This window comes from Bubalus bubalis, chromosome 1, assembly GCF_019923935.1.
Source record: "Bubalus bubalis isolate 160015118507 breed Murrah chromosome 1, NDDB_SH_1, whole genome shotgun sequence".
NCBI lineage: Eukaryota > Metazoa > Chordata > Mammalia > Artiodactyla > Bovidae > Bubalus > Bubalus bubalis.
The window spans coordinates 45,410,931-45,425,398 of NC_059157.1; the positions used below are offsets into that span (position 1 = coordinate 45,410,931).

General features: G+C 50.7%; 2 protein-coding genes across 2 annotated transcripts in view; both read right to left on the minus strand.

Annotated features, from left to right (window-relative positions):
* LOC123465559 (liprin-alpha-1-like) overlaps positions 1-14,468 on the minus strand; it is a gene marked incomplete in the record, with an annotated part of 992,590 nt that overhangs the window by 575,482 nt on the left and 402,640 nt on the right.
* On the minus strand, positions 13,247-14,080 carry LOC102391980 (olfactory receptor 4A47-like). The gene has a single exon (XM_006057419.4). The coding sequence runs from the start codon at positions 14,078-14,080 to the stop codon at positions 13,247-13,249; it is 834 nt and encodes a 277-aa protein (XP_006057481.4).

The window sequence follows — 14,468 nt, forward strand, 5'->3', positions numbered from 1 at the left end:
GCACAAAGCATCAGCACCCACGGAGAGAATCAGACTCCCTTTGCCACTATGTTGGGTGTGTAGCTTCATGCACAGAGGTGTCTCTGTAGAAGCCAAGAATGTTCCTGAGAGATGAGGTTCACTAGAGCTCTCCTACAGAGCATAGACCTGTCCATGTGGTTTTGTCTTCCCCTGTGAGTTGGGCCCCCGAGGTCCGACCCAGCTCCAGGGAAACAGCCCCTGAGAAAAAATCTCCAGGAACAGCTTTGCGCCCAGGCTGGGAAATGCAGTTCACAGGAGGCAAGGCAAGCGAGCCTCCTACAGGGAAAAAGAGGCCTTACTGCTCCTGGACGATCAGGCTGCAAGAGTGTGTGAGACCTCACTTGTGCCTTACTGGCCTCAGCTCCGCCGTTGCCTGTTATTCCGAGCTAGGACCCAGGCCTACTTGGAGAAGGGTTAGGGTGCGGATTTCTACAAACTGTCAAGGACGACAGCAATGAGAATTCTCTTAGCAGTAAGGGAGAGCATTGTATGGATTCTCAAGCTGTTGTTTGAATGACAGCTTCAAAGCTACACAGAGAGAATCAGGCTCTCTGTTCCCCTATTTTGGCTGTGCAGCTTCACACACAGAATTTGACTCTGTTGGAGCCAGAAATATTCCTGAAAGACTTAGGCTCACCAAAGCTGTCCTCCAGAGCAAAGACATTGGATGTGGTTTTGCCTTCCCTTGTCAGTATGGGTCCCCTAGCTTGGCCCCAGCTCCGGGGATACAGCCTCTGAAAAAAATCTTCCAAGAAGCGATTTTCCTCCAGGCTGTTAAGCGGAATTCGCAGTTTGCAAGTTAAGGAAGCCTGCTTCGTGGAAGAGCAAGCAGCCAACTGGCCCTGTGTTAGGAAGCCTGTATTTGAAAGGAATGGGTTAGCTTCTACAGCGGGAGAACCTCAGATCTGCTCAGGGGACTGAAATACTAGAGTCAGGGTCGAGGTTCTCCCTTGTCCTTTGCGCACCTTGCAAAGACATTCCTAGCTTCTAGCGTTAGTGTCCCTGTAGTAGCAGGCTGCAGGAGCGTGTGATAAATGACTGCCGCGTTCCTGTCCTCAGCTCCGCTATTGACTTTCTATTCGAACTAGAACCCAGGCCTACTTTGAGAGGGGTTAGGGTCCAGTGTTTCCAAACTGCCAAGGGCTACGGCAATGCGAGCTCTGTCAGAGGTAAGAAAAGAGCAATTGGTTGGATTCTTCAGCTGCTGCGTGGCTGCACAGCTTCCGCGCCGCATGGAGAGCATGAGGCTCCTTGTGGCCCTATTTTGGGTACGCAGCAACATGCACACAGAATGTCTGTGTTCACTTATGTACAGGCTTATGTACACTAGAGCTCTCCTACAGAGCAAAGACCACTCAGTGGGCTCCAAGAGATACCTGTCGCGACTCGAGAAGAGAGTGGAGTCCTTTGCTTCCCCTCGAGATGAGGCCTGACTCCCCGGGTGAGTATGGAATGCAACCCCAAATCCCTGTCGCCTATGGAGAGGAACATTAAGTCCTGGATACAAGCCTAGATGAGGTCTAGTTTGCCCTTCAGTGAATGGAGCCCAATCCCCAGCTCTCCCTGGCAACTCGAATGGAAGATTAGACTTCCTGGGCCAACACAAGAGGAAGCCTGAATTCCCCGTCGTAACTCGAGAATCCCACCGCAACTCGAGAAAAACCACGTGCTTCCCTCGTCATCGCAAGATGAGGCCCTTTGTCCGCTACAGCATCTCAAGAGAAGTCCCACGTTCCATCCTGAAGTGCGAAACGGTACTTGGCACCCTTGATGCGACCCCAAAAGTTCCGCGACATACCAGACTCACTCAAGGGGAACACCGAGGTTCCCGGCACCACTTCATCTGAGCCCCTTCTCCTCTCCTGATTGCGACAGGAGGGTCGACTCCCCTTCTCTGTCTGCAAGGGGTTCCCGACCTTCCGGGCGCACCTCAGGATGAGGCCGGTCTCATGAGGAAGTTCGAGACGTAGCCTCGTGGGTGGTGCCACATGCCGAAAGACCCCAATTTCACGGTCCACTCTTGAAAAGAACCCGATGCCAGCACACCTCTTTGAAGGAAAACCTGTGGATGAAGGCACAACACGAAGGGGCACTGACACCCGCGTGCATCGTCCAGAAAAACCCGCAGGTCCCACAGACATTTCGACAAGTGGCCTGTCACCCTGTAAACAACTCGAAAGGCAAACGAAGGTCCATTCCTCAACAGAAGACTAGGTGTGACTCTCTTGTCCCTACTCTGCAGGGACCATGGGATCCGAGTCAGAAACGGAGAGGAAGCCTGAGGTTCCTGCGTCCACTCGAGATGAGGCCCTCTTCCATTGCACCACACCCAGTGGAGTCCCGAGAGGCCCCTACCAACTCCACAGTATCCCTGAGTTCTCAGAGGCACAATGAGAAGCTCCCTGAGGTCACAGGCACAAGTCGAGGGAACCCTGGGTTTTCTGCCATGACTCGAGAAAGACCTCGAGAGTGCTTCAAAATGTGTTGAGTCGCGATTCCCCTACCATGACTCGAGAGCCATGACACGCGCCCCCTCTTCACGCGCATGGAGACCTGACTAACCTGGCACTGCACGAGAGGCTCCCTGAGATCCTCATCGTACCTCGTGAGGAAACCCACACTGGCCGCGGCAGCTCGAGGAAACACATGAGACACCCCGGTCATCGCGAGATGAGGGCCTTATTTCCTGCATGGCCTGGAGACCAATCACGAGTCCTCTCTCCAAACTGAAGAGGAGGCTGGACTCCCTTGAGGCCGCTCAGGGGGCTCCAAGAGATCCGCGTCGCGACTCGAGAGGAGAGCGGAGTCCTTGGCTTCCCCTCGAGACGAGGCCTGACTCCCCGGGGGAGCCTGGAATGCAACCCCGAGATCCCTGCCTTCCCTGGAGAGGAATAGTAGGTCCCGGACACACGCCTAGGTGAGGTCTCTTCGGCCCTGCAGTGACTCGAGCGCAACCCCCAGCTTTCCCTCGCAACTCGAGGGGAAGATTGGGCTTCCCAGGGCCAACCCAAGAGGAAGGCTGAGATCCCCAGTCGTAACTCGAGAATCCCGCCGCAACTCGAGAAAAACCACGTGGTTCCCACCTCTTGGCAAGATGAGGCCCTTGCCCGCGACGGCGTCTCAAGGGAAGTCCCCTGTTCCGCCCTGAAGGGCGAAACGGTCCTGACAGCCTTCCTGCGACCCCCAAAAGTTCCCCGACACGCCGGGTTCCCTCGAGGGGAACACCGAGGGTCCCGGCACCGCTTCCTCTGAGCCCCTTCTCCCCTCCTGATCGCGACAGGAGAGGCGATTCCCCTGCGTGGTCTGGAAGGGGTTCCCGGCCTTCCCGGCGCACCTCAGGATGAGGCCGGTCTCACGAGGAAATTCGAGACGAGCCACGTGGGTGGGGCCACATGCCGAACGCCCCCGATTCCCCGGTCCGCTCTTGAGAAGGACCCGAGGCCCGGACCCCTCTTCGAAGGCAACCCTGTGGGTGAAGGCACAACACGAAGGGGCACTGCCACCCCCGTGCATCGTCCGCAAAGACCCGCGGGTTCCACACACAGCTCGACGAGGGGCCTGAGACCCCCTGAGCAACTCGAGAGGCCAGCGGGGTTCCCTTCCTCAGACAAGACGAGGCCTGACTCTCCTGTCCCAACTCTGCAGGGACCCTGCGGTCGGAGTCCGAAACGGAGAGGAAGCCTGAGGTTCCTGCCTCCCCTCGAGGTGAGGCCCTCTTCCGTTGCGCCAGACCCAGCGGAGTCCCGAGGGGCCCCGCCACCTCCACAGGATCCCTCGCCTCTCAGAGGCACCCTGGGAAGTTCCCTAAGGTCCCCGGCAGAAGGCGAGGGAAACGAGGGTTTCCCGCCGCCCCCCGACAAAGACCTCGAGAGTCCTTCTTCAACGCGTCTCGAGGCCCTAGTCCCCTCCCGTGACTCGAGAGCCAGGACGCGCTCCCCCTCGCCACGCGCATGGAGACCTGACTTCCCTGGCGCCGCACGAGAGGCTCCCTGAGATCCTCGTCGTGCCTCGGGAGAAAACCCCCACGGGCGCCGCAGCTCGAGGAAACCCCTGAGACGCCCCCGTCCTCGCGAGCTGAGGGCCTTCTTTTCCTGCATGGCCTGGAGAGCAATCCCGGGTCCTCTCTCCAAACGGAAGAGGAGGCTGGACTCCCTTGAGGCCGCTCAGGGGGCTCCAAGAGACCCGCGTCGCGACTCGAGAGGAGAGCGGAGTCCTTGGCTTCCCCTCGAGACGAGGCCTGACTCCCCGGGGGAGCCTGGAATGCAACCCCGAGATCCCTGCCTTCCCTGGAGAGGAATATTAGGTCCCGGACACACGCCTAGGTGAGGTCTCTTCGGCCCTGCAGTGACTCGAGCGCAACCCCCAGCTTTCCCTCGCAACCCGAGGGGAAGATTGGGCTTCCCAGGGCCAACCCAAGGGGAAGGCTGAGATCCCCGTCGTAACTCGAGAAAAACCACGTGGTTCCCACCTCTTGGCAAGATGAGGCCCTTGCCCGCGACGGCGTCTCAAGGGAAGTCCCCTGTTCCGCCCTGAAGGGCGAAACGGTCCCTGACAGCCTTCCTGCGACCCCCAAAAGTCCCCCGACACGCCGGGTCCCCCGAGGGGAACACCGAGGGTCCCGGCACCGCTTCCTCTGAGCCCCTTCTCCCCTCCTGATCGCGACAGGAGAGGCGATTCCCCTGCGTGGTCTGGAAGGGGTTCCCGGCCTTCCCGGCGCACCTCAGGATGAGGCCGGTCTCACGAGGAAATTCGAGACGAGCCACGTGGGTGGGGCCACATGCCGAACGCCCCCGATTCCCCGGTCCGCCCTTGAGAAGGACCCGAGGCCCGGACCCCTCTTCGAAGGCAACCCTGTGGGTGAAGGCACAACACGAAGGGGCACTGCCACCCCCGTGCATCGTCCGCAAAGACCCGCGGGTTCCACACACAGCTCGACGAGGGGCCTGAGACCCCCTGAGCAACTCGAGAGGCCAGCGGGGTTCCCTTCCTCAGACAAGACGAGGCCTGACTCTCCTGTCCCAACTCTGCAGGGACCCTGCGGTCGGAGTCCGAAACGGAGAGGAAGCCTGAGGTTCCTGCCTCCCCTCGAGGTGAGGCCCTCTTCCGTTGCGCCAGACCCAGCGGAGTCCCGAGGGGCCCCGCCACCTCCACAGGATCCCTCGCCTCTCAGAGGCACCCTGGGAAGTTCCCTAAGGTCCCCGGCAGAAGGCGAGGGAAACGAGGGTTTCCCGCCGCCCCCCGAGAAAGACCTCGAGAGTCCTTCTTCAACGCGTCTCGAGGCCCTAGTCCCCTCCCGTGACTCGAGAGCCAGGACGCGCTCCCCCTCGCCACGCGCATGGAGACCTGACTTCCCTGGCGCCGCACGAGAGGCTCCCTGAGATCCTCGTCGTGCCTCGGGAGAAAACCCCCACGGGCGCCGCAGCTCGAGGAAACCCCTGAGACGCCCCCGTCCTCGCGAGCTGAGGGCCTTCTTTTCCTGCATGGCCTGGAGAGCAATCCCGGGTCCTCTCTCCAAACGGAAGAGGAGGCTGGACTCCCTTGAGGCCGCTCAGGGGGCTCCAAGAGACCCGCGTCGCGACTCGAGAGGAGAGCGGAGTCCTTGGCTTCCCCTCGAGACGAGGCCTGACTCCCCGGGGGAGCCTGGAATGCAACCCCGAGATCCCTGCCTTCCCTGGAGAGGAATATTAGGTCCCGGACACACGCCTAGGTGAGGTCTCTTCGGCCCTGCAGTGACTCGAGCGCAACCCCCAGCTTTCCCTCGCAACCCGAGGGGAAGATTGGGCTTCCCAGGGCCAACCCAAGGGGAAGGCTGAGATCCCCGTCGTAACTCGAGAATCCCGCCGCAACTCGAGAAAAACCACGTGGTTCCCACCTCTTGGCAAGATGAGGCCCTTGCCCGCCACGGCGTCTCAAGGGAAGTCCCCTGTTCCGCCCTGAAGGGCGAAACGGTCCCTGACAGCCTTCCTGCGACCCCCAAAAGTCCCCCGACACGCCGGGTTCCCCCGAGGGGAACACCGAGGGTCCCGGCACCGCTTCCTCTGAGCCCCTTCTCCCCTCCTGATCGCGACAGGAGAGGCGATTCCCCTGCGTGGTCTGGAAGGGGTTCCCGGCCTTCCCGGCGCACCTCAGGATGAGGCCGGTCTCACGAGGAAATTCGAGACGAGCCTACGTGGGTGGTGCCACACGCCGAACGCCCCCGATTCCCGGGTCCGCTCTTGAGAAGGACCCGAGGCCGGACCCCTCTTCGAAGGCAACCCTGTGGGTGAAGGCACAACACGAAGGGCACTGCCACCCCCGTGCATCGTCCGCAAAGACCCGCGGGTTCCACACACAGCTCGACGAGGGGCCTGAGACCCCCTGAGCAACTCGAGAGGCCAGCGGGTTCCCTTCCTCAGACAAGACGAGGCCTGACTCTCCTGTCCCAACTCTGCAGGGACCCTGCGGTCGGAGTCCGAAACGGAGAGGAAGCCTGAGGTTCCTGCCTCCCCTCGAGGTGAGGCCCTCTTCCGTTGCGCCAGACCCAGTCGGAGTCCCGAGAGGCCCCGCCAATTCCTCAGGATCCCTCGCCTCTCAGAGGCACCCTGGGAAGTTCCCTAGGTCCCCCGGCAGAAGGCGAGGGAAACGAGGGTTTCCCGCCGCCCCCCGAGAAAGACCTCGAGAGTCCTTCTTCAACGCGTCTCGAGGCCCTAGTCCCCTCCCGTGACTCGAGAGCCAGGACGCGCTCCCCCTCGCCACGCGCATGGAGACCTGACTTCCCTGGCGCCGCACGAGAGGCTCCCTGAGATCCTCGTCGTGCCTCGGGAGAAAACCCCCACGGGCGCCGCAGCTCGAGGAAACCCCTGAGACGCCCCCGTCCTCGCGAGCTGAGGGCCTTCTTTTCCTGCATGGCCTGGAGAGCAATCCCGGGTCCTCTCTCCAAACGGAAGAGGAGGCTGGACTCCCTTGAGGCCGCTCAGGGGGCTCCAAGAGACCCGCGTCGCGACTCGAGAGGAGAGCGGAGTCCTTGGCTTCCCCTCGAGACGAGGCCTGACTCCCCGGGGGAGCCTGGAATGCAACCCCGAGATCCCTGCCTTCCCTGGAGAGGAATATTAGGTCCCGGACACACGCCTAGGTGAGGTCTCTTCGGCCCTGCAGTGACTCGAGCGCAACCCCCAGCTTTCCCTCGCAACCCGAGGGGAAGATTGGGCTTCCCAGGGCCAACCCAAGGGGAAGGCTGAGATCCCCGTCGTAACTCGAGAATGCCGCCGCAACTCGAGAAAAACCACGTGGTTCCCACCTCTTGGCAAGATGAGGCCCTTGCCCGCGACGGCGTCTCAAGGGAAGTCCCCTGTTCCGCCCTGAAGGGCGAAACGGTCCCTGACAGCCTTCCTGCGACCCCCAAAAGTCCCCCGACACGCCGGGTTCCCCCGAGGGGAACACCGAGGGTCCCGGCACCGCTTCCTCTGAGCCCCTTCTCCCCTCCTGATCGCGACAGGAGAGGCGATTCCCCTGCGTGGTCTGGAAGGGGTTCCCGGCCTTCCCGGCGCACCTCAGGATGAGGCCGGTCTCACGAGGAAATTCGAGACGAGCCACGTGGGTGGGGCCACATGCCGAACGCCCCCGATTCCCCGGTCCGCCCTTGAGAAGGACCCGAGGCCCGGACCCCTCTTCGAAGGCAACCCTGTGGGTGAAGGCACAACACGAAGGGGCAGTGACACCCCAGTGCATCGTCCAGAAAAACCGCAAGTTCCACATACAAATCGACAAGTGGCCTGTCACCCCATGAACAACGCGAGAGTCAAGCGGAGTTCCATTCCTCCACACAAGACGAGGCCTGACTCTCCTGTCCCAACTCTGCAGGGACTCTGCGATCCGAGTCAGATCCGGCGCATTCAAAGCCAGGAGAGGAACCCTGAGGTTCCTGCCTCAACCTGTCATGAGGCCCTCTTCCATTGCACCAAACCCAGTGGAGTTCCGAGAGGCCCCTCCCAACTCCACAGTGACCCTGACTTCTCAGAGGCACGCTGAGAAGCTTCCTGAGGTCACTGGCACAAGTCGATGGAACCCAGGGTTTCCTGCTGCAACCCAAGAAAGACCTCGAGAGTCCTTCTTTAACACGTCTTCAGGCCCAATTCCCCTACCATGACTCGAGAACAATGACGGGCTCCCTCTCACCACGTGCATAGAGACCTGACTGCCCTGGCACCACGTGAGAGGCTCACTGAGCTCCCAGTCTTACTTCGTGAGAAACCCCACACTAGCGCCACAGCTCGAGAAAACCTACGAGACGCCCCAGTCATCGGGAGATGAGGGCCTTCATTTCCTGCATTGCCTGGAGAGCAATCCCGTGTCCTCCCTCCAAACACCAGAGGAGGTTTGACTCCCTTTAAGCCACTCAGTGGGCTCCAAGACATACCCGTCCGACTCGAGAGGAGAGCAGAGTCCTTTGCTTCCCCTCGAGACGAGGCCTGACTCCAGGGTGAGTCTGGAATGCAACCCCGAGATTCCTGTCGCAACCAATAAATAAATAAAACTGTGTATGTGTTAGTTGCTCAGTCATGTCCAACTCTTTGCAACCCCATGGCTGTAGCCCGCCAGGCTCCTCTGTCCATGGGATTCCTCAGGCAAGAATACTGGAATGGGTTGCATTCCATGTCAAAAAAAAAAAAAATTAAGTCAGTTTCTTAAAAGGAAAAATAAAGAAAAAACCTAAGATGACTTCATTAATTGGTTTATGATGGGAACATAAACTATAGCTAGATAGCCCAAAGCATATGCAAATATCATTGGCTTCAGATAAAGTTGGGTAACTTGTTTAAGAGGCAAATATGTTAATCCAATGGCAAAACCACTAAATTAAATTTTCTATTTTTTATTTTTATTTTATATTGGTGTACAGCTGATTAACAATGTGTTAGTGTCAGGTGTAAGGCAAGGGGACTGAGTTATACATATATATGTATCTATTGTATCAAATTCTTTTTCCATTTAGGTTATTACAAAATATTTAGTATAGTTCCCTGTGTTATAGAGTAGGCCCTTGTTGATTATCTATTTTAAACAGACTAGTGTGTATTGTCAATATCCAAATATTATGTAATCAACTTGAGCAGCCTGCCAGACTCCTCTGTCCATGGAATTTTTCAGGCAACAATACTAGAGTTGCCACTGTCTGCTCCAGGGAATCTTCCCAATCCAGGGAGCAAACCCAAGTCTCTTGCATTGGCAGGTGGATTCCTTACTTCTAGTTGCACCTGGGGTTGTAATAAGTCATAATAAAATAAACATGTTCTCATTTCAGGAAAAAAAAAAATCTCTAAAACTGTATCCTAACACATTTTTTTAGGTCTGTCTTTCTTTCTTTCTTTCTTTCTTTCTTTCTTTCTTTCTTTCTTTCTTCTTTCTTTCTTTCTTTCTTTCAGGAGGGAGCTATATTCTTCCTGGCAAAGCCCATGGACAGAGAATCCTGGCGGGTCATGGTCCATACAGTTGCAAAGAGTCAGACAGGACTGAAGCGACTTAGCACAGCACATGGCAAGAAGATCTCAGCAGCACAAGATGCTCAGCAGTGATTTAAGTCCTGAACTTCCTTGAAAGAGATGATTTTTTCCCTAAAGCAAGTGTCAGGTAGCATTTTAAGTGTCATAGCTAAAGAACAGCAGCTATCTACAAGGGATAAGAAACACGGGCAGGAGCTGCAAGTTCAACCCAATGTTACAGCAGGTGACTTGTTAACTGAAAACACCAATTCTTATCTGGATAACAGTTTTTTTAATACTCTAAAGGTATAAACTCTTTGTAAATTAACCTTCTTAATGGGACTATTAATGGAAATAATAGTTTTGAACATATTTTAAATTTATTTTAACAATTTTAAGCTAATTTTCATTTAAACATTTTTGTCTTATTTATACTTAATTTATTATTTTTTTTTACTAATTTTGATATAGAAATATACAGGCTTAGGCAAAATTCTGAGAAAGAATACTAATAAGGGACTTCTAGAGTCTTCACATGTCAAAATATCTTAGCTATCATAGTAATTATGTGTCAAGGTACACATGAATAAAGAGATCAATGAAAAGATTAGTTTGAATTTGACCCAAATACAGTGGGAGTTTTAAATAAAATAGTCAGAATTTCAAATCAATGGCAAAAAGATAAATAGGTGAATATTTTTAAAAATTCTAAAATTTACAGAACAAATACAATCAACCCCTATTTAAACTCCTAAATAAATTCAAGATGAATCAAATGTTATAAGATGTAAGATTTGAAAAATGCTTGAAAAATTAAATGCAAAAGAAAAAAATAATTGAAGAATTTTGGGCTCAAGTGAAATGAGAAAATTCTTCCTAAGCAAGATACAATTTTTTAAATTTAATATAAACTACAAAAAGTTTTACATGCAAAAATAATTCTACATAGGATAAAAAGTTAAAAACATATAGCCAGAAAACATTAACTATATATACAATGTAAAAGAGATCATTTCTTTTGCTTGAAATTCTCTCATAAAAATAAAAAATTGAATGAATCAGATTAAATACATATATATATAAAATCCACAAATACAAATCAAATTAAACATGTGGGAAGATACTCAAACTCAATTATATCAAAAGGTTTGCAGTTAAAGTAAAAAATAACTTTAATCAAATGTGATACATATATTTATCAGGTACTGTTTGTTGAGAATGTTGTCAAACAAATTCACATGGACTATGGACAGGACAATAGCTGTTAGTGGCTCTTCTTCAATGGCTCAGTGAGTAAAAGAGACACAGGAGACATGGGTTTGGTTCCTAAGTCAGGAAGATCCCCTGGAGGAGAAAATGGCAACCCATTCCAGTATTCTTGCCTGAAAAATCCCAAGAACAGAGAAGCCTTGGCAGGCTACACTCCATGGAGTTGCAAAGAGTAGGACACAGCTGAGCAGCTAAGCACAGACACAGTAGCTGTTAGTACAACCTCAAGAGCAGTAGTTTGGAGTGAAGTAAGTCAAAAAGAGAAAAACAAATATAGTATATTAACATATCTGTATGGAATCTAGAAAAATGGTGTTGATGAATCTATTTTTGGGGAAAAAATGGAGATGCAGAGATAGAGATGGGACTCATGGATGCAGTAGGGGAAGGAAAGAGTGAGATAAACAGACAAAGCAGCATCAGCATATATACACTACCTTGTGTAAAATAGATAACTGTGGGAAGTTGCTATATAACACAGGGAGCCCAGCTTGGCACTCTGTGGTGACCTACAGGGGTGGAGTTGGGGGAGGAGAGGGAGGCTCAAGATGGAGGTGGTGCTGGTTCAGTCAATAAGTTGTGTCTGACTCTGGCAACCCCTGGACTGTAGCCTCTGTCCATGGGACTCTCCAGGCAAGAATCCTGGAGTGGGTTGCCATTTCCTTCTCCAGGGGATCTTCCCGACACAGGAATCAAACCCGGATCTCCTGCATTGCATGTAGATTCTTTACTGACTGAGCTAGGAGGCAAGGTGACATGTGCATGATTATGACTGAGTTGAGCTATTGTATGGCAGAAACCAACACAGCATTGTAAAGCAATTTTCCTCCAGTTAAAATTAATTTTTAAAAAAGAGAATGATATTTTGGCAATACATATCAATATCATCATTTTAAATGCATATACTACCTGACCATTGAATTGAATGTAATATCAACAATTCTACACCTAGGATCTTAAATTTGCACATATTCAAAAACACATTTATTGGAAATACAACTGTCATAAAGTTTGGGAATCTCATGAAAAGAATGGACATTGATTTTGATATAAATTTATAAAGAGTGTTTTGAAAAATGAGAAAATCTAAGAAATACCTATGGACTGGTATGGAAATATCTTTAAGATATTGCGTATTAAAGCAAGTGATGCATATATAGAAAGAAACAAATATACATATAGAGAATACACTTGCATCTGCAAAGATTATTACTAGATGATAATTAAGAAACAAATTTAGGGTCAGCCTCTGAGAATGAGGACTGGAAGAAGCTGAGAGAAAAATAGAAAATTCATTTTACATTTTACCTCATATTGTTTGGATCTCCTTGTGGCTCAGACAGTGAACGACAACCCTGTATGTGAGACAGCAAAAGAGACACAGATGTATAGAATAGTCTTTTGGACTCTGTGGGAGAGGGAGGGGGGATGATTTGGGAGAATGGCATTAAAACATGTATAATATCATATAAGAAATGAATCGCCAGTCCAGGTTCTGTGCAGGATACAGGAAGCCTAGGGCTGGTGCACTGGGATGACCCAGAGGGATGGTATGGGGAGGGAAGTGGGAGGGGGGTTCAGGATGGGGAACATGTGTACACCCGTGGCGGATCCATGTTGATGTATGGCAAAACCAATACAATATTGCAAAGTGAAAAAATAAAAAATAAATTAGAATGTTAAGAAAAAAAAAAAAGGAATTGCCTGCAATGCAGAAGACCCAGGTTCCATCCCTGGGTTGGGAAGATCCCCTGGAAAAGGGAATGGCAATCCATTCCAGTATTCTTGCCTGTAGAATTCCACGGACAGAGGAGCTTGGTGGACTATAGTCCATGGGATGGCAAAGAGTCGGATTCTACTGAGTGACTACACTTTTGTAGCATTTAGTTTTCACTTATGCTATTTATTATCTATTTTACTTCAGTTTCATTGTAAACAGTAAAGTATAAAAGTAAAAATGTTGTGTATAATGCAAATGAAAAACAGTATAGGCAAGTCATACACAATTATGCATTTTAAACTGTATAAGCAAAAATGCTAACTTAAATGACAAGATGCTGAATAAAAATTACACTGTCCCTGAAAAAGAATAAAAATATAAATGCATAAGTTGATGAAAAATCAGTATAACTATATAAAAATTTACTCTCTAATTCATTACATATCAATTCCTTGCTATATAGGCATCACACCATTCTAGATACACTGATGGGCAAGTAATTATAGTCTTTATATTCTAGTAAGTAAGAAAACTGCTCTTATACCATGGTTGTATAATTGTAATCTTTAATTACTATTACCATAAACTCTTTGAAGAAAGAAAACTCAGAACAAATTTTATAATGACTTTTGTGTTCTAAGAAAATGAACTTTGATGTCAAATGACTCCCTTCATGATGGATGGTGCATTTATTTAATATGAGATATGATGTTTCTTTTCCAGAGCTTCTTCATAGCATAAGTTAACTCAGAATTTCTTAGACTGTAGATTAGTGGGTTCAGCATGGGGTTATAACTGTATAGAACACAGTCAATGATTTATCAATGTAGAAGGTCTTAGCAGGTCTTACATATATGAAAATACAGGGAACAAAGAAGCAGACAACCACAATGCTGTGGGAACCACAGGTCTGGAGGGCTTTCTGCCTCCCCTCCTGATTCTTCAGAGAGTGCAAGATGACTCCATAGGAGATGAGTAAGAGCAGAAACACAATAGTGCAGAGCAGTCCCCCATTGGCCAGCACTAAGATGTCAATGACAAAGGTATCAGTACAGACCAGTTTCAATAAAGGGTACATGTCACAGAGAAAGTTATCAATGATATTGGGGCCACAGAAAGGGAGCCCATAAACAGTGCTGAGTTGAATTACTGAATGCAGAAAACCTCTGACCCAGGACACCACAAACAGCACAACACACACCCTTTGCCTCATTATCACCAAATAATGCAAGGGCTTGCAGATGGCCACGTATTGGTCATAGGCCATCACCAGCAGAAGGAAGACCCCTGATCCAGAGAAAAGGTGCTCTGTAAAGAGCTGGGTCATGCAAGATTTGAAAGTTATGGTTTTTTCTCCAAAGAACAAGTCAGAGATCAATCTGGGGGTAATAGAAGAGGAATAAGTAATATCCATAAATGACAAGCAAGCAAGAAAAAAGTACATTGGTGTGTTCAGGGTCTTACTGACAGTTACAGTGACTATAATTAGAAAATTGCCCACCACAGTCAAAATGTAGACAAACAGGAACATAACGGAAAGTACTTTCTCCTCCTTTGGATTCTGTGTAAGTCCCAGGAGAACAAAGTAGGTTACATTGTTTTTTGACTCCATCTAATCTGTACAGATTATAGGGTCTTCCCTGGCTCAAACGGTAAAAGCATCTGCCTATAATGTAGGAGACCCAGGTTCGATCCCTGGGTCGGGAAGATCCCCTGGAGAAGGAAATGGCAACCCACTCCAGTACTGTTGTCCAGAAAATCCCATGGACAGAGAAGCCTGGTAGGCTAAAGTCCGTGGGGTCACAAAGAGTCGGACACAACTGAGTGACTTCACTTTCACTTTCAATGTGTACGAGAGGTGACTTCATATAGTAGAAGCAACTTACCTACAAAACAAGGAGGGAAATTTAAAGGGGGAAAATGCTCAAATGTAAGATTTTTTTTTTCCATTCGTTGGAAGAATGAGTATAGAACAACTATTTGTGTCCAATGTGTCATGG

Excerpts from the sequence above, each read along its gene's own strand:
- LOC102391980 (XM_006057419.4), bottom strand. The coding sequence starts at position 14,080 with ATGGAGTCAAAAAACAATGTAACCTACTTTGTTCTCCTGGGACTTACA.